This window comes from Staurois parvus, unplaced genomic scaffold (assembly GCF_062004578.1).
Source record: "Staurois parvus isolate SC_StPar_1 unplaced genomic scaffold, SC_StPar_1.0 ptg001344l, whole genome shotgun sequence".
NCBI lineage: Eukaryota > Metazoa > Chordata > Amphibia > Anura > Ranidae > Staurois > Staurois parvus.
In genome coordinates, this window is record NW_028319140.1 from 534,099 (window position 1) to 552,784 (window position 18,686).

The following is an 18,686-nucleotide window of genomic DNA, read 5'->3' on the forward strand; positions in this document are numbered from 1 at the left end:
TTTTATCACCTTTTTTTTCCATCTCAGTGCTGATCTCCTGCAGCCTCTTTCATGCACTTCCTGTCTACATGCACTCACTCCACCGCCGGCTGCACATCATTGGTGTGTATGTGTGGCACAGCGATGAAGTCACGGCTACATTTTACAAGGTAATATCTGGGTTTACCAAGGCACTTGGTGCACAAGAAGTGGATTGTATCCTTTGTGGCCGCTGAGGAATATGTTTTGCTGGAATTTGCAGGGAGCTTTCATTTGTGGTGAACATTCCCCGGCCGCACAGATCCCAGCCGCGCCTGCCGGCCGCACAGATCCCAGCCGCGCCTGCCGGCCGCACAGATCCCAGCCGCGCCTGCCGGCCGCACAGATCCCAGCCGCGCCTGCCGGCCGCACAGATCCCAGCCGCGCCTGCCGGCCGCACAGATCCCAGCCGCGCCTGCCGGCCGCACAGATCCCAGCCGCGCCTGCCGGCCGCACAGATCCCAGCCGCGCCTGCCGGCCGCACAGATCCCAGCCGCGCCTGCCGGCCGCACAGATCCCTGCCGGCCGCACAGATCCCAGCCGCGCCTGCCGGCCGCACAGATCCCAGCCGCGCCTGCCGGCCGCACAGATCCCAGCCCCGCCTGCCGGCCGCACAGATCCCAGCCCCGCCTGCCGGCCGCACAGATCCCAGCCGCGCCTGCCGGCCGCACAGATCCCAGCCCCGCCTGCCGGCCGCACAGATCCCAGCCCCGCCTGCCGGCCGCACAGATCCCAGCCGCGCCTGCCGGCCGCACAGATCCCAGCCCCGCCTGCCGGCCGCACAGATCCCAGCCGCGCCTGCCGGCCGCACAGATCCCAGCCGCGCCTGCCGGCCGCACAGATCCCAGCCGCGCCTGCCGGCCGCACAGATCCCAGCCGCGCCTGCCGGCCGCACAGATCCCAGCCGCGCCTGCCGGCCGCACAGATCCCAGCCGCGCCTGCCGGCCGCACAGATCCCAGCCGCGCCTGCCGGCCGCACAGATCCCAGCCGCGCCTGCCGGCCGCACAGATCCCAGCCGCGCCTGCCGGCCGCACAGATCCCAGCCGCGCCTGCCGGCCGCACAGATCCCAGCCGCGCCTGCCGGCCGCACAGATCCCAGCCGCGCCTGCCGGCCGCACAGATCCCAGCCCCGCCTGCCGGCCGCACAGATCCCAGCCGCGCCTGCCGGCCGCACAGATCCCAGCCGCGCCTGCCGGCCGCACAGATCCCAGCCCCGCCTGCCGGCCGCACAGATCCCAGCCGCGCCTGCCGGCCGCACAGATCCCAGGCGTGGGAGGAAAGCCTTGAATTTCCATGTAATCGATCCGCTGAGACGACTCTGATATGGATCCGGATACAGATCCCTCCCAGAGACGCATGTAGTGGAGGCCGCTATCACAATGTATGTGGGGATTGAATCTGCGGATTTGGCGATCAGATTATTGATCAGAATGATTGGTAACGCTCCCATGTATTGACGTGACAGGAGGGGGATGGGAAGTGCCCAGCTGTTACTGATGCTGCAAAAACCACAAAAATGGAAGACTAATAAAATCAAAAATTGCTTCTTTATTGCCGACCCAACCGGCCAGACAGGTCCTGATCCCCGACCAATGTACCCCCATACACTGACAGATCGTCCCCCAATACTTCTGGAATCTTCTACGACTGACGGCCTAGTACAGTGTTCATGAATGAAGGGAATGTGGACACGACCGACACCGTTGGGGCTCATTCAGTACCACAGAAAATGATCGTTCTCCGTGGGTCATGTTCACCCCAGAACGCTGCGTTTGTCTGCCTTCCATGGTAGTGGATTTGATGCAACGTGATTGGATAATATCCCGCAGAAACGTTTGTAAACGCTTTAAAACTGGCTGGAGGATTACAACTTTTTTTTTAATGGTTGAACTGGATGGACTTTTGTCTTTTTCAGCCAGACTGACTATATAACCAAGTAACCATGTAACCAAGTAACCGTGTAACCAAGTAACCGTGTAACCGTGTAACCAAGTAACCGTGTAACCGTGTAACCAAGTAACCGTGTAACCAAGTAACCGTGTAACCAAGTAACCGTGTAACCGTGTAACCGTGTAACCGTGTAACCAAGTAACCAAGTAACCGTGTAACCAAGTAACCATGTAACCGTGTAACCAAGTAACCGTGTAACCAAGTAACCATGTAACCGTGTAACCAAGTAACCGTGTAACCAAGTAACCGTGTAACCGCGTAACCAAGTAACCGTGTAACCAAGTAACCGTGTAACCAAGTAACCGTGTAACCAAGTAACTGTGTAACCGTGTAACCAAGTAACCGTGTAACCAAGTAACCGTGTAACCAAGTAACCAAGTAACCGTGTAACCAAGTAACCGTGTAACCAAGTAACCGTGTAACCAAGTAACCGTGTAACCGTGTAACCAAGTAACCGTGTAACCGTGTAACCAAGTAACCGTGTAACCAAGTAACCGTGTAACCATGTAACCGTGTAACCAAGTAACCGTGTAACCAAATAACAGTACCCATGTAACCAAGTAACCATGTAACCAAGTAACCATATAACCAAGTAACAGTACCCATGTAACCAAGTAACCAAGTAACCATGTAACCATGAACCATGTAACCAAGTAACCGTACCCATGTAACCAAGTAACCATGAACCATGTAACCAAGTAACCATGAACCATGTAACCAAGTAACCATGTAACTAAGTAACCATGTAACCAAGTAACCATGTAACCATGTAACCAAGTAACCATGAACCATGTAACCAAGTAACCAAGTAACCATGTAACCAAGTAACCATATAACCAAGTAACCAAGTAACCATGTAACCAAGCAACCATGTAACCAAGCAACCATGTAACCAAGTAACCATGTAACCAAGCAACCATGTAACCAAGCAACCATGTAACCAAGCAACCATGTAACCAAGTAACCATGTAACTAAGTAACCATGTAACCAAGTAACCAAGCAACCAAGTAACCATGTAACCAAGCAACCAAGTAACCATGTAACCAAGCAACCAAGTAACCATGTAACCAAGTAATCATGTAACCAAGTAACCATGAACCAAGTAACCATGAACCAAGTAACCATGTAACCAAGTAACCATGTAACCATGTAACCAAGCAACCAAGTAACCATGTAACCATATAACCAAGTAACCATGAACCAAGTAACCATGCAACCATGTAACCAAGTAACCATGCAACCATGAACCAAGTAACCATGTAACCATGAACCAAGTAACCGTGTAACCAAGTAACCAAGTAACCATGAACCAAGTAACCATGTAACCATGAACCAAGTAACCATGTAACCATGAACCAAGTAACCATGAACCAAGTAACCATGAACCAAGTAACCATGTAACCATGAACCAAGTAACCATGTAACCATGAACCAAGTAACCATGAACCAAGTAACCATGTAACCAAGTAACCATGTAACCAAGTAACCATGTAAAATGTAGCACATCCTCATCATCAACAATCACGGGGAAACATGCTGTTAAAAAAAATGCAGCAAAAGGGTCATAAACCCGCACTGAAGCACGCATGGAAACGTGCCAAAACGCAATGCACTGCAAGGCGTGTCGTCTGAATAGGCCCTTAGGATGAGTTCACACAGATAGGGCAGTAAAAACAGCCAGTTGATCCGTGTTTTTACTTCTCACCCACCTACAAAACAACATGGCAGCTGGTTAGGTCACATTGAGGTGTAGCATAATTCAGGCCTCATACAGACAGGCACTGTGCAGGACGCCTTTGTTTTGGCATTGCATCCGCCCCGAGCAACATGCAGGCAGCCTATGGAAGGGGATTCAGACGCAATGACCGCATGTCAAAATCTGACAGCCGTGCAGGAGTGACTGCATGGCCCCCAGAGCACGCTGTTTGCATTCAGGGCAGTCACTCCTGCACGGCTGTCAGATTTTGACATGCGGTCATTGCGTCTGAATCCCCTTCCATAGGCTGCCTGCATGTAGTTCGGGGCGGATGCAATGCCAAAACAATGGCGGCCTGCACACAGTAGGGGGTGCCAGCACCCATCTGAACGAGGCGTAACCCAGCATGTCAGGTGGGTGCCACTTGCTGAACACGTCAGTACCACATGCTAACCGCTTTGGCATGCAGTTGTGGAAAGCTTTGTAGTGCACAATTCCCCTTGGAGCTAGAAAACCTGAATACTTGAAGACCTCCAACCAGAGGAGGAAAGTTCAGCCCTCAGATATTGTGTTGGTGGAAGAGGAGGTGATGCTTGGGATAGATGTCCAGCAGAGGTAGGTAGTCGTCACTTGTAGTAGGTGGGTTGAAGCATGCTTGGGTCAAACATACAAAGATGAACACGGGGGGGGGGGGGTTACTAAAGCTGGTTCACTCACAATCTCCTGCACTTAGGCCAGCCATACATGGGTCGATTTCTGAACGATCTTTTATTGGAAAATTGGAGCTAAGAATAGTTGGTCGATTTTCGCTCTGTTAGTGGGGCGATGGCACCGGCTGATTTTCAAGGTTCCTCCCCGTTTCGTTTATCGGGCATGCTGGAGAATTCGTGAAAAATGACCGATTTCAAAATCATTGGTGGAGCAATCGGATTGCAGAACGAACAATGTTTTCGATTTTCGAAATATCGTTTGGAATTCGACCCAAGTATGGCCTGCTTTATGCAAAGAAACCAATCAGCTTCCAGGTTTTATTGCTAAAGTTGAATTGAGCAAGTCAGAGGCTGATTGGCTCCCACGCACAGCTGCACCAGCTTTAGTAAATCAAGCCTAGTGTGTGCAGCTGCTGCTGCGAGACTCTTGTACAGTCAGCGCCGCACATCCCATGCTGAAATGTATAATTCGGTCTGTGGGGTGCGCAGAACACAGCATTCTTTTTCATAGAATACAAGGCGCTGTATGATTGAAGGAGGAGAGATTGTGATGTTCAAGCACACCTCCTCCAATCGCAGAATACCTTGCAAAAAAAAAAAAAAAGCAAAACATTTGTTTGGGATGGACGAGCTGCAGAGCCAGCAACCTGTTGGGGTATGTTTACTGATGAATGTCCAGCACTGACTGTACCGGGAAAGGGGGGGGTGAATGTAACACACATTGCACTCCATTGATTTTTAAAGGTGCAAATGGCCAAATATTAAACCAGAAGACTTCATAGACGGTGCGGCTCTTCTATATTTGTGTCTTCCAGGCCCCCTTAGCCTGGCAGGTGCCACCCTACCTTGGCCCCTGGCTCCCCGAGGATTGGGACAGGCAGTGTAGGTGGACACTTCTCCATTCCCAGCATTGCCCAGAAGCCGGGTCCTTCTTGGGTTACACAGGGTTAATGAGGGGCATACCAAGGCACAGATGTCACTGGAGGTATTTTCATGCTGCATTATCCCATGAGTCTCTCCTCATCCTTCCCTCAGCCCCATCTGCCCTCCGGCTCAGCTGATCACTTATTGCTCATGTTCTAGAGATCCCTAAGAATAACACCCCGGATCAGTTCCCTCACCTGTCTGCAGCCCTCCTCCCCGGGAATGTCCCTGATTTCCAGGGACCGCTAATTGTATCACAAAGTATCGGGACACACCATCTGTAACATATCATCCTTACCATGTTAATACCATTTTGAGAGCTGTGATGAATCTTTTTACATCTGCATTAATAATCCTTGATGATCCTGCCACGAAGGATCCTTGTTCACATACTTCCTGGTATAGGGTGACAACACTCGGTCCCCGTCTCCTCCTTGTGCTCCTATGTTGTCACCCTGGGCTCAATTCTGCCCCCCGCAGCGTATAAGTCAGTGCACTCCCTGCAGCAGATAAGTCGGTGCGCTCCCTGCAGCAGATAAGTCGGTGCGCTCCCTGCAGCAGATAAGTCGGTGCGCTCCTCCCTGCAGCAGATAAGTCGGTGCGCTCCCTGCAGCAGATAAGTCGGTGCGCTCCCTGCAGCAGATAAGTCGGTGCGCTCCTCCCTGCAGCAGATAAGTCGGTGCGCTCCTCCCTGCAGCAGATAAGTCGGTGCGCTCCCTGCAGCAGATAAGTCTGTGCGTTCCCTGCAGCAGATAAGTCTGTGCGCTCCCTGCAGCAGATAAGTCGGTGCGCTCCCTGCAGCAGATAAGTCTGTGCGCTCCCTGCAGCAGATAAGTCTGTGCGCTCCCTGCAGCGTATAAGTCGGTGCGCTCCCTGCAGCGTATAAGTCGGTGCGCTCCCTGCAGGGTATAAGTCGGTGCGCTCCCTGCAGGGTATAAGTCGGTGCGCTCCCTGCAGCAGATAAGTCGGTGCGCTCCCCGCAGCAGATAAGTCGGTGCGCTCCCCGCAGCAGATAAGTCGGTGCGCTCCCCGCAGCAGATAAGTCGGTGCGCTCCCCGCAGCAGATAAGTCGGTGCGCTCCCCGCAGCAGATAAGTCGGTGCGCTCCCCGCAGCAGATAAGTCGGTGCGCTCCCCGCAGCGTATGAGTCGGTGCGCTCCCCGCAGCGTACGAGTCGGTGCGCTCCCCGCAGCGTACGAGTCGGTGCGCTCCCCGCAGCGTACGAGTCGGTGCGCTCCCCGCAGCGTACGAGTCGGTGCGCTCCCCGCAGCGTACGAGTCGGTGCGCTCCCCGCAGCGTACGAATCGGTGCGCTCCCCGCAGCGTACGAGTCGGTGCGCTCCCCGCAACGTATGAGTCTGTGCGCTCCCTGCAATGTATAAGTCGGTCAGTAGGGGGCCCCATGAGATGCCCCTGGTACCTTTTTCATAGGCTTTTTTGAGTTTGGGCAAGGACACAGGGGCCCCATGATCCCCTATTGCCCGGGGGCCCCATGAGTTGTCAGTCCGCCCCTGCATGCAACACATGTGCCCAAATTATATTTGTATACTTTTTTCTGAGACGGACAGAGCTTTCTTTTGTTGGTATTTAATCACCACCGGGACAGAACGTTCCCTCTTTACTCAGAGGGAACGATCTCTAATCAGCAGGTCCCGGCCACGAATCATTGGCTGGGACCTGCTGACAAAATCCTGCTGTGTCCAATATCACAGTGTTTACCAATGGGGGGGGGGGTGTTGGTGGGTGCCCTGAACCCACACACAGGCAGTGACGTACCTGCAGGAGCCACCCGTCCACAGTACAAATGTGCATAGGGCAGCATGAAGTGAATGGGCTGCCCAATGTGTGACACGTGGAAATCGTGGTTGTAACATTGCAGGGGTGAACAGTCGTTCCCACAACACAATATCTGAATGGGGACTGAGAGCCACAGAAGGGACTTTCCTGAGTTATACAGACTAGAATCTCAAATCCTGAGCTACTAGCCAGGACTTCAGAGTTACCCTCCACCAGTTGCCCCACCCAACTTCTACCCCGCCCCTAAACACGCCCTTGTGAATTATCTCATGTTATGCAGAATAAAGGAAGGAGGGAAGGAAGGTTGGACTTGCATGGATGGTCTCTGGCTAAGTCAGAAGCATCACATGGCTGCTTTGTATACAATTTCCCACCCACACATCCTCTTCTGCACAGTGCGGACTGGAGAGTGGGCGAGCACAGGAGGAGGCAGAGTAGATCCAGCCTCTCTCCTCTCCTATTGGTGCGGAGGATGGGGGGAGGGGCTGAGCACTGAAGAGCACACATGGTGGCCCCAGAAAGAAACTGAAGGATCAGTGATGATCGGTGTGATCGGTGGAGGCAGTTACAAAGACCGATCTCCCAGTATGGCTTTCAATGAAGCAGCTGGAAGCCGCATCTTCTCCTGTCCCTCACGCAGATTTCAGGTGCTTCCTTGAAAGCCATACAGGGAGTTTGGTGCTTATAATTGCTCCCACCCCTAGTCCAGGCGCTGCTCGCCGGCACCTTATTTCCTCTCGCCCAATGTGAGCGGGCGAGTGGAAATTTTGAGGGCTGACATAAGATTTAAAGGCTCCAAAGTCTCATGACAAGTCACACAAGTGTGATTGGACACATGAAGTCGCATGCGAATTTGGAGTCGCACATGTGTGAATGGAACATAATTCTCCCTCATCTCTGAAGCCTGATCCACTTCCAGATCGCACTCCAGAGGCTACTGACAGGTAGTGAGGAAGCGATGCAGTGCCTCCACACTGCCTGTTTTAACCCCATTTATTGCAGACATTTGCGCCACAACCGTGTGCTTTGTGGTGAATTCGTAGAGCTTCCCCATTGACTTGGATGTGTACCGCAAGCCCGCCAATCACTACATGTTGAGTCACGTTAGCTGCACTTCATGACCGCAGTATATAAACACCCCTCTCTGCTGCCGATTGCAGCTTAAGGGGGGGCAGTTATTGGCGTGAAAACTGCAGCTTATCCACACATTTTTATCCCCCTACCAATTATGTGTCTAAATGAGGCCTAAGGTGATTTGAAGTCGCGGGCAAAATCACCACCTATCTAAATTGCGGCAGAACATGCAAACCTCCTTTTGGCGCCATTACTCCTGATGTCACCCCAAATGCAGTGCGATTTGTTGTGCAACAGAATAGCCTGGTAATCGCAGCAAAACTCGCTGTTAAAAATTGCGCTAAGCTTGTCACCAAGAAAGATGCAGAAGCTTTTTATGGGCGAAAAAGGCACATAAGGCGGCCCATTGTATAGGAACAGTATGTTCCGCTTCAGTTTAGCAGCCAATTAGAATGAAGCATGAAACGTTCCTCATTTTTTGTTTTGTGTATGTGGTGATAATTGGTTAGTTGTATCCTGGGACCGAGGTCACTTCCAGCTGTTTTCCTCAGAGGAGAGTTTGATGACAGACAAATTAATAAAGGAATTAGCAGAGCTTTGTCCCGGCTGATACGTAGTCTGGGGACGCTGACTGCCGGGAGACAGCTGCTGTGTGAGAGGAAGCCGACGTTGCTGAGATCTGAAATATACCCATCAGCCATAACATTATGACTGCCCACCATAACCCATCCAGGCATGGACTCCACTAGACCTGTGAAGGTATGCCGTGGTATCGGCACCAAGACATCACTAGCAGATCCTAGAAGTCCTGTACGTTGGGAGGTGGGGCCTTCATGGATCAGACATTTCCAGCACATGCCATAGTAGCTCAATTGGATTGAGATCTGAAGAGTTTGAAGGCCAAGTAACACCTCAAAATCATATTGTGATCCTTAAACCATTCTTGAATTTATCAGACCAGGACACCTTCTTCCATTGCTCCGTGACCAGTTCTGATACTCGGGTGTCCATTGATGGCTGTTTTGGTCACAGGTCAGCGTGGGCACCCTGACCGGTCTGCAGCTACCCAGCCCCATACACAACACACTGCGAAGCTCTGTGTGTTCTGACACCTTTCTATCAGAACCAGCATTCACATTTCCAGCAATCTGAGCTCCAGTAGCTCTTTTATTGGATCAAACTATACAGGCCAGCCTTTCCTCCCACCTCCATCAATGAGCCTTCCCTCCCCACCTCCATCAATGTGCCCCTCCCCATCAATGAGCCTTCCCTCCCCACTTCCATCAATGATTCTTCCCTCCCCACTTCCATCAATGATTCTTCCCTCCCCACTTCCATCAATGAGCCTTCCCTCCACACTTCCATCAATGAGCCTCCCCCCCCCCCACCTCCATCAATGAGCCTTCCCTCCCCACTTCCATCAATGACCCTTCCCTCCCCACTTCCATCAATGACCCTTCCCTCCCCACCTCCATCAATTACCCTTCCCTCCCCACCTCCATCAATGAGCCTTCCTTCCCCACCTCCATCAATGAGCCTTCCCTCCCCACTTCCATCAATGATTCTTCCCTCCCCACCTCCATCAATGATTCTTCCCTCCCCACTTCCATCAATGATTCTTCCCTCCCCACGTCCATCAATGATTCTTCCCTCCCCACTTCCATCAATGAGCCTTTCTTCCCCCACCTCCATCAGTAAGCCTTCCCTCCCCCACCTCCATCAATGAGCCTTCCCTCCCCACCTCCATCAATGTGCCCCTCCCCATCAATGAGCCTTCTCTCCCCACTTCCATCAATGTGCCCCTCCCCATCAATGAGCCTTCCCTCTCCACTTCCATCAATGACCCTTCCCTCCCCACCTTCATCAATGTGCCCCCCCCCCATCAGTGAGCCTTTTCTCCCCACTTCCATCAATGTGCCCCCCCCAACAATGACCCTTCCCTCCCCACCTCCATCAATGGTCTTCCCTCCCCACCTCCATCAGTGAGTCTTCCCTCCCCACCTCCATCAGTGAGTCTTCCCTCCCCACTTCCATTAGTGAGCCTTCCCTCCCAACCTCCATCAATGTCCCCCCCCCCCATCAATGAGCCTTCCCTCCCCACTTCCATCAATGAGCCTTCCCTCCCCACTTCCATCAATGACCCTTCCTTCCCCACTTCCATCAATGACCCTTCCCTCCCTACCTCCATCAAGGTGCCCCCCCCCCCCTCGCCCATCAATGAGCCTTCCCTCCCCACTTCCATCAGTGACCCTTCCCTCCCCACCTGCATCAATTACCCTTCCCTCCCCACCTCCATCAATGAGCCTTCCCTCCCCACTTCCATCAATGATTCTTCCCTCCCCACTTCCATCAATGAGCCTTCCCTCCACACTTCCATCAATGAGCCTCCTCCCCCACCTCCATCAATGAGCCTTCCCTCCCCACTTCCATCAATGACCCTTCCCTCCCCACCTCCATCAATTACCCTTCCCTCCCCACCTCCATCAACGAGCCTTCCTTCCCCACCTCCATCAATGAGCCTTCCCTCCCCACTTCCATCAATGATTCTTCCCTCCCCACCTCCATCAATGATTCTTCCCTCCCCACTTCCATCAATGATTCTTCCCTCCCCACTTCCATCAATGATTCTTCCCTCCCCACTTCCATCAATGAGCCTTTCTTCCCCCACCTCCATCAGTAAGCCTTCCCTCCCCCACCTCCATCAATGAGCCTTCCCTCCCCCACCTCCATCAGTAAGCCTTCCCTCCCCCACCTCCATCAATGAGCCTTCCCTCCCCCACCTCCATCAATGAGCCTTCCCTCCCCACCTCCATCAGTGAGCCTTCCCTCCCCCTCACCACAATCATTGTGCCTTCCCTCTCTCTGACCTCCATCAGTGACCCTTCCCTCCCCACCTGCATCAATTACCCTTCCCTCCCCACCTCCATCAATGAGCCTTCCCTCCCCACTTCCATCAATGATTCTTCCCTCCCCACTTCCATCAATGAGCCTTCCCTCCACACTTCCATCAATGAGCCTCCTCCCCCACCTCCATCAATGAGCCTTCCCTCCCCACTTCCATCAATGACCCTTCCCTCCCCACCTCCATCAATTACCCTTCCCTCCCCACCTCCATCAATTACCCTTCCCTCCCCACCTCCATCAACGAGCCTTCCTTCCCCACCTCCATCAATGAGCCTTCCCTCCCCACTTCCATCAATGATTCTTCCCTCCCCACCTCCATCAATGATTCTTCCCTCCCCACTTCCATCAATGATTCTTCCCTCCCCACTTCCATCAATGATTCTTCCCTCCCCACTTCCATCAATGAGCCTTTCTTCCCCCACCTCCATCAGTAAGCCTTCCCTCCCCCACCTCCATCAATGAGCCTTCCCTCCCCCACCTCCATCAGTAAGCCTTCCCTCCCCCACCTCCATCAATGAGCCTTCCCTCCCCCACCTCCATCAATGAGCCTTCCCTCCCCCACCTCCATCAATGAGCCTTCCCTCCCCACCTCCATCAGTGAGCCTTCCCTCCCCCTCACCACAATCATTGTGCCTTCCCTCTCTCTGACCTCCATCAGTGAACCTTCCTTCCCTCACCTCCATCAGTAAGCCTTGGCCCCCCCCACCTCCATAAATGAGCCTTGGCCCCCCCACCTCCATAAATGAGCCTTCGCCCCCCACCTCCATCATTGTGTTGAGCCCCCCCCCCTCAATCAATGAGCCTCCCCTCCTCCATCAATGAGCCCCCCCACCTCCATTAATGAGCCTTGGCTGCCCATGACCCTATCACCGGTTGGCCAGTTCTCCTTCCTTGGACCACTTTTGGTCGGTCTTGACCACTGCAGACCAGGAACATCCCACAAGAGCTGCGGTTTGGGAGTTGGTCAGTTTGGTCCTTGTCCCTCCAATTATTACACTTGTTCATTTTTTTTTAAACTTCATGGATGACATGTTCACTTGCTGCCTAATATATTTGACCCACCTTCAGTTGTCATTGTTACCAGATAACCACTGCTATTCACTATACCTGTCAGTGGTCATAATGTTATGGCTGATCAGTGTGTGTGTATATAGTATCTATATATACTGTACAGATTCTGAGAATGACACCCGTCATGTGCTGGTCTTCCTCTGTATATATACAGTTCTAGTCTCCTTAGAATGTATATGGACTGGTCTCCTCCTAGTTGTTGTCATACGATCATATGATGACAGATCACACACAGACTATATTCTCCGGGTTGCAGTTGGACCCCCGGGGGGGGGGGGGGGGGTGGACACATTTGCTCTCAGGATTCTGGCATGTCTCTTGTGAAATGGAGATGTGTCTAAAAAATGGATCTCACATTCCGGCAGCGGAGTTGGGGGGGGGGGGGGGGAATTAGTTCAAGCGGTTGCCAGACATTTGTTGATAGCAGCTATAAATGTTCCCTCCTTGTGGGCTCTGCACTTGTCTCAATGGCTGAACATGTGTCCTGTGTTGGGGCTCTACTCTGTCAGAAGATGCACAACTCTCACATTGGAGCATTCTCCCTTCCTCCGTCTTTGCATCACTGCTACTCAATCTGACACCAGATGTATTATTCCTCTGCTACAACCTCTCACCTTGTGACTTGCTACAAAGTTACAGTGTATAGCATGATCACTGGGGGGGTGGAGACTGAGACAATGCCTCCTCCTTCTACAAAGTTACAGTGTACAGCCTGATCACTGGGGGAGTGGAGACTGAGGCAATGCCTCCTCCTTCAACAAAGTTACAGTGTATAGCATGATCACTGGGGGAGGGGAGACTGAGACAATGCCTCCTCCTTCTACAGTTACAGTGTACAGCCTGATCACTGGGGGAGTGGAGACTGAGGCAATGCCTCCTCCTTCTACAAAGTTACAGTGTACAGCCTGATCACTGGGGGAGTGGAGACTGAGGCAATGCCTCCTCCTTCTACAAAGTTACAGTGTACAGCCTGATCACTGGGGGAGTGGAGACTGAGGCAATGCCTCCTCCTTCAACAAAGTTACAGTGTATAGCATGATCACTGGGGGAGGGGAGACTGAGACAATGCCTCCTCCTTCTACAAAGTTACAGTGTACAGCCTGATCACTGGGGGAGTGGAGACTGAGGCAATGCCTCCTCCTTCAACAAAGTTACAGTGTATAGCATGATCACTGGGGGAGTGGAGACTGAGGCAATGCCTCCTCCTTCAACAAAGTTACAGTGTATAGCATGATCACTGGGGGAGGGGAGACTGAGACAATGCCTCCTCCTTCTACAAAGTTACAGTGTACAGCCTGATCACTGGGGGAGTGGAGACTGAGACAATGCCCCCTCCTTCTACAGTTACAGTGTACAGCCTGATCACTGGGGGAGTGGAGACTGAGACAATGCCTCCTCCTTCTACAAAGTTACAATGTACAGCCTGATCACTGGGGGAGGGGAGACTGAGACAATGCCTCCTCCTTCTACAGTTACAGTGTACAGCCTGATCACTGGGGGAGTGGAGACTGAGGCAATGCCTCCTCCTTCAACAAAGTTACAGTGTATAGCATGATCACTGGGGGAGGGGAGACTGAGGCAATGCCTCCTCCTTCTACAAAGTTACAATGTACAGCCTGATCACTGGGGGAGGGGAGACTGAGGTAATGCCTCCTCCTTCTACAAAGTTACAATGTACAGCCTGATCACTGGGGGAGTGGAGACTGAGGCAATGCCTCCTCCTTCTACAAAGTTACAATGTACAGCCTGATCACTGGGGGAGTGGAGACTGAGGCAATGCCTCCTCCTTCTACAAAGTTACAATGTACAGCCTGATCACTGGGGGAGGGGAGACTGAGGTAATGCCTCCTCCTTCTACAAAGTTACAATGTACAGCCTGATCACTTTGGGAGAGGAGCCTGAAGAGCTACTAGTGCTCCTGATTGTACATTTTGCTTTAGATCTGCTAACAACTATGAAGTACACAGGTCTGCCTGATTGGATGCAGACTGAATGGAAGGTTCAGATAGGCCCTCACTTTAAATAGTATTAGAAAATGTAAATCCCCGTTCACATGAGCAATTTGAATCTTCGCCAGAAGTACTTCAACACTCAACACTCGGATTTTCATGATATATTCACACCTGAACATGGTGTCGCTTTAAGCTTTGATCTCCTCGCTAAAAAATCGTTTGTGAGTTCCTTTAGGGGCCGAGTCATGCGTTATGGCCCCAAGAGAATTTAATGGGAGCCCCGGAAAAAACACATTTTGTACAATTTCTTTCCTAGTAGCTTGGTTTCCATTGGCTAAGAATGAAATAAAGATTGCTCATGCCCACACACACAAGAAAAAATATTTGTGCAAATGCTAAATAGGACACCTAAAAAACAATGAAAGTTGTGCTCCACTCAAGTGTGTATGGGGCCTAATAGAGGCGACAGAGAGACTGGGAGGGTCCAGAAATCCGCACGATTTATAGACCATGTCAAATAATATACGTGGTTGATGTCTCTGATGTGGACATTGAGGATGTAATTAGATGTTCTACACCAGCCGTTCTCAACCTTGGCTTTGACAGTAACCATAGAAAGTCCAAGGGCTCGTTCACACCATGGTGCAGAGACGTCCGTTTTTCTGCACGTGTTCTGCGAGGACGCAGTGAAATCAATTGTTCTCTATGTGCCCTGTTCACACCGCCACACTGGGATCACCTGCAGATTTTTGCTGCGCAGGAATCTTCAACGTCTATAAAACTAATTGAAGCGCCCATGAAATCTGCGCGTCGGTGTCCATCATTTTTTCTACATGTATGGTGTGAATGAGACCTAAGACTAGCACACAAATCGACCGCACAGGGGCTGAGCGATAACAATCAGTACAGACTGATCAATAGCAGTTGCTGTCAAGAATATCAAAAATAGAAGGGTTCTGAAACATCGGGATGATACCAATAAGATGACAGTGTAAGGAAGCCATCTCCCAAAATTTTTCTGATGGTCACCAATGGGGAGGCTGTTCTCCTGCGACCAGCCTCGTAGAGCCGTAACTGCGTGAGCATAAGTAAAAAAGAACTAGAAATAGAAAAAAAGAAGCACAGACGAGAGAGGGAGAAGAAGGTAGTCGGTAAAATGGACTCGGAGACTCCGGAGGGAGCAGTCAGCCAAGGCCCAAGCATGTTGGATGGAGTGTGGGGAACACATATGAGATCCAAGGTTCCCAGATCTTAGGAAGTTTAGCATGTGAATCATTCAGAATACTGGACATTTGCTCATGGAGCATCATGGTGGTCCATCATGTCTTTATCTTTCTCAACCTAGTAACCACAGAGGAGCCCCTTACACTCATGGAACCCCCACTAAGATTAATCTATTGGTAATCATTAGGAAAAAGCCCCTCACATTGGTAGTCTGTTGGAAAAATGCTCCTTACAGCGGCTGTCATTTGGATGAATGCCCCCCTAACAGCGGTGGTTAGAATGCCGCCATCTTTAAAAATCTGTAGTGTCACTCTCCCGGTTCTGCCAGGTGGTGACGGACGTGGATTTTTGAAGGCACCATTAGATGGGATGTCAATTGGCCGCAGTTCAGGGAACCCCTAGAAGCCTCTGGATGAACCCTAGTTGAGAATGGGTGCTCTACACTATTTCTGTAATTATATGTTTGTTTTATATATCGGACATCTCATAGACTTCAATGTGTTATGTATGGATTGGTGGAGACATACTGTATACTATTTATAATATTTGTGAGATACATGTAGATATGTAGACAGGGGTGTTGAGTCACCAAATTGGGAATCTTTTGAATTTTCAGTGTTAGATTTCTTAAGAAACAAGTAGCATTAGTCCAGGGGTGTCAAACTGGCGGCCCTCCAGCTGCTGCGAAACTACAAGTCCCATCATGCCTCTGCTTTTGGGAGTCATACTTATAACTGTCAGTCTTGCAATGCCTCATGGGACTTGTAGTTTGGCGACAGCTGGAGGGCCGCCAGTTTGACACCTGCGCATTAGTCCAACGTCTTGTCAGTATATCCGATTGGTGGGCTCACACGACATAATTATTGCTATCTAAAGAAGATTGTACAACTGGATTGTAACATGCGTGGACAGCTTTACTAATCTGTGATTGCACTCTAAAGTTTTACCAGTGGCATCGTAAATCACTCCATAAAGTCTAGTTTTCTGAATTTGGTGTTGCAAGAGAAGCGTGCTTGTTTATACCCCATTCACTCTCTAGAGGTCCAATGCCCAGTGCTCCCAGTCTGAGAGGACTCAGGAATATCCTATAGACGTCTCAATGTATCCATATTGTAAATAGAGAGAACCTACCTCCAGGAAGACCATGTGAAGTACAGGGTGCTCACCACATCTAACCCAGAGACCAGCGGTCCAACCCAATGCCCAGTTCTCCCAGTCTGAGAGGACTCAGGAATATCCTATAGACGTCTCAATGTATCCATATTGTAAATAGAGAGAACCTACCTCCAGGAAGACCGTGTGCAGTACAGGGTGCTCACCACATCTAACCCAGAGACCAGCGGTCCAACCCAAAGCCCAGTTCTCCCAGTCTGAGAGGACTCAGGAATATCCTATAGACGTCTCAATGTATCCATATTGTAAATAGAGAGAACCTACCTCCAGGAAGACCGTGTGAAGTACAGGGTGCTCACCACATCTAACCCAGAGACCAGCGGTCCAACCCAATGCCCAGTTCTCCCAGTCTGAGAGGACTCAGGAATATCCTATAGACGTCTCAATGTATCCATATTGTAAATAGAGAGAACCTACCTCCAGGAAGACCGTGTGCAGTACAGGGTGCTCACCACATCTAACCCAGTGACCAGCGGTCCAACCCAATGCCCATTGCTCCCAGTCTGAGAGGACTCAGGAATATCCTATAGACATCTCAGTGTATCTATATTGTAGATAGAGAGAACCTACCTCCAGGAAGACCGTGTGCAGCACAGGGTGCTCACCACATCTAACCCAGTGACCAGCGGTCCAACCCAATGCCCAGTTCTCCCAGTCTGAGAGGACTCAGGAATATCCTATAGACGTCTCAATATATCCATGTTGTAGATAGAGAGAACCTACCTCTAGGAAGACCGTGTGCAGCACAGGGTGCTCACCACATCTAACCCAGGGACCAGCGGTCCAACCCAATGCCCATTGCTCCCAGTCTGAGAGGACTCAGGAATATCCTATAGACGTCTCAATGTATCCATATTGTAGATAGAGAGAACCTACCTCCAGGAAGACCGTGTGCAGTACAGGGTGCTCACCACATCTAACCCAGTGACCAGCGGTCCAACCCAATGCCCAGTTCTCCCAGTCTGAGAGGACTCAGGAATATCCTATAGACATCTCAGTGTATCTATATTGTAGATAGAGAGAACCTACCTCCAGGAAGACCGTGTGCAGCACAGGGTGCTCACCACATCTAACCCAGGGACCAGCGGTCCAACCCAATGCCCAGTGCTCCCAGTCTGAGAGGACTCAGGAATATCCTATAGACGTCTCAATATATCCATGTTGTAGATAGAGAGAACCTACCTCTAGGAAGACCAGGTGCAGCACAGGGTGCTCACCACATCTAACCCAGGGACCAGCGGTCCAACCCAATGCCCAGTGCTCCCAGCCTGAGAGGATTCTGGAATATCCTATAGATGTCTCAATGTATCCATATTGTGAATAAAGAGAACCTACCTCTAGGAAGACCGTGTGCAGTACAGGATGCTCACCACATCTAACCCAGTGACCAGTGGCCCAACCCAATGCCCAGTGCTCAGTCTGAGAAGACTCAGGAATATCTTATTGATGTCTCAATGTATCCATATTGTAAATAAGGAGAACCTACCTCCAGGAAGACTGACTGGGCCGCACAGGGTGCTCACCACATCATTTCCTTCCACCATGATCCTCTTGGTGCACAGTTTCCACAGGCCGAAGTGGGCCACCTCGCAGGGTTGGGTGAAGTCGTCCACCTTCGGGCTCATGACCGCCCAGTGGTTGCCCATGATGGCGGCCAGCATCAGAGACACCCCAATCAGGGTGATAAAGAAGGTGATCCGAATCTTCAGGGCTTTAAGTTCCTGCATGGTGGTGGTGGTGGTGGTGGAATCCCAGGGGTCTGCAAGTCTTCAGGGGTCCAAGGCTTGTCCTGCTCTTGGTAGGGATCTCTCATCTACTGGTGTGTGTCTGTGAGTGATTTTTGGCTGAGGTCGGGGAAGGGGCTGGACCAGCCTTGCAGTCCACAGCTGTTGGGATCTGTCAGCGCATTTTATAGGCAGGCTCGGTGCTATGGGGGTCTTCTACATACTTCGACAAGACGCTTCATCTCCCTAATCCTCCTCTTTCTCATATCGGGAATTGTTCTGTTTGCTTCTGATGATGAAGCCTTTGGTTTTTTCTAATAAATAATTACATTGTTGCATCCTGCTATACAAACAGATACTTCACAGAGAAATAAATATTTACTTTTTTGTTTTCAAGGAAATTAAATTTGATTGAATCCAAATCACTAAAACCCTCCTATGAGCTTTACCTTGTTAGTGGCATCTAACA

At 51.0% G+C, this 18,686-nt stretch overlaps 1 protein-coding gene across 1 annotated transcript in view; it reads right to left on the reverse strand.

Moving 5' to 3' along the window:
- The window catches only part of CACNG1 (calcium voltage-gated channel auxiliary subunit gamma 1), a 34,693-nt gene extending 16,356 nt beyond the window's left edge, over nucleotides 1-18,337 (reverse strand). The window contains exon 1 of the mRNA XM_089661466.1: nucleotides 17,980-18,337. Within this exon, the coding sequence (XP_089517592.1) occupies nucleotides 17,980-18,220 (241 nt within the window). The 5' untranslated portion in view covers nucleotides 18,221-18,337. The remainder of the gene's footprint in view (nucleotides 1-17,979) is intronic.
- Between the last annotated feature and the right edge of the window lie 349 nt (nucleotides 18,338-18,686).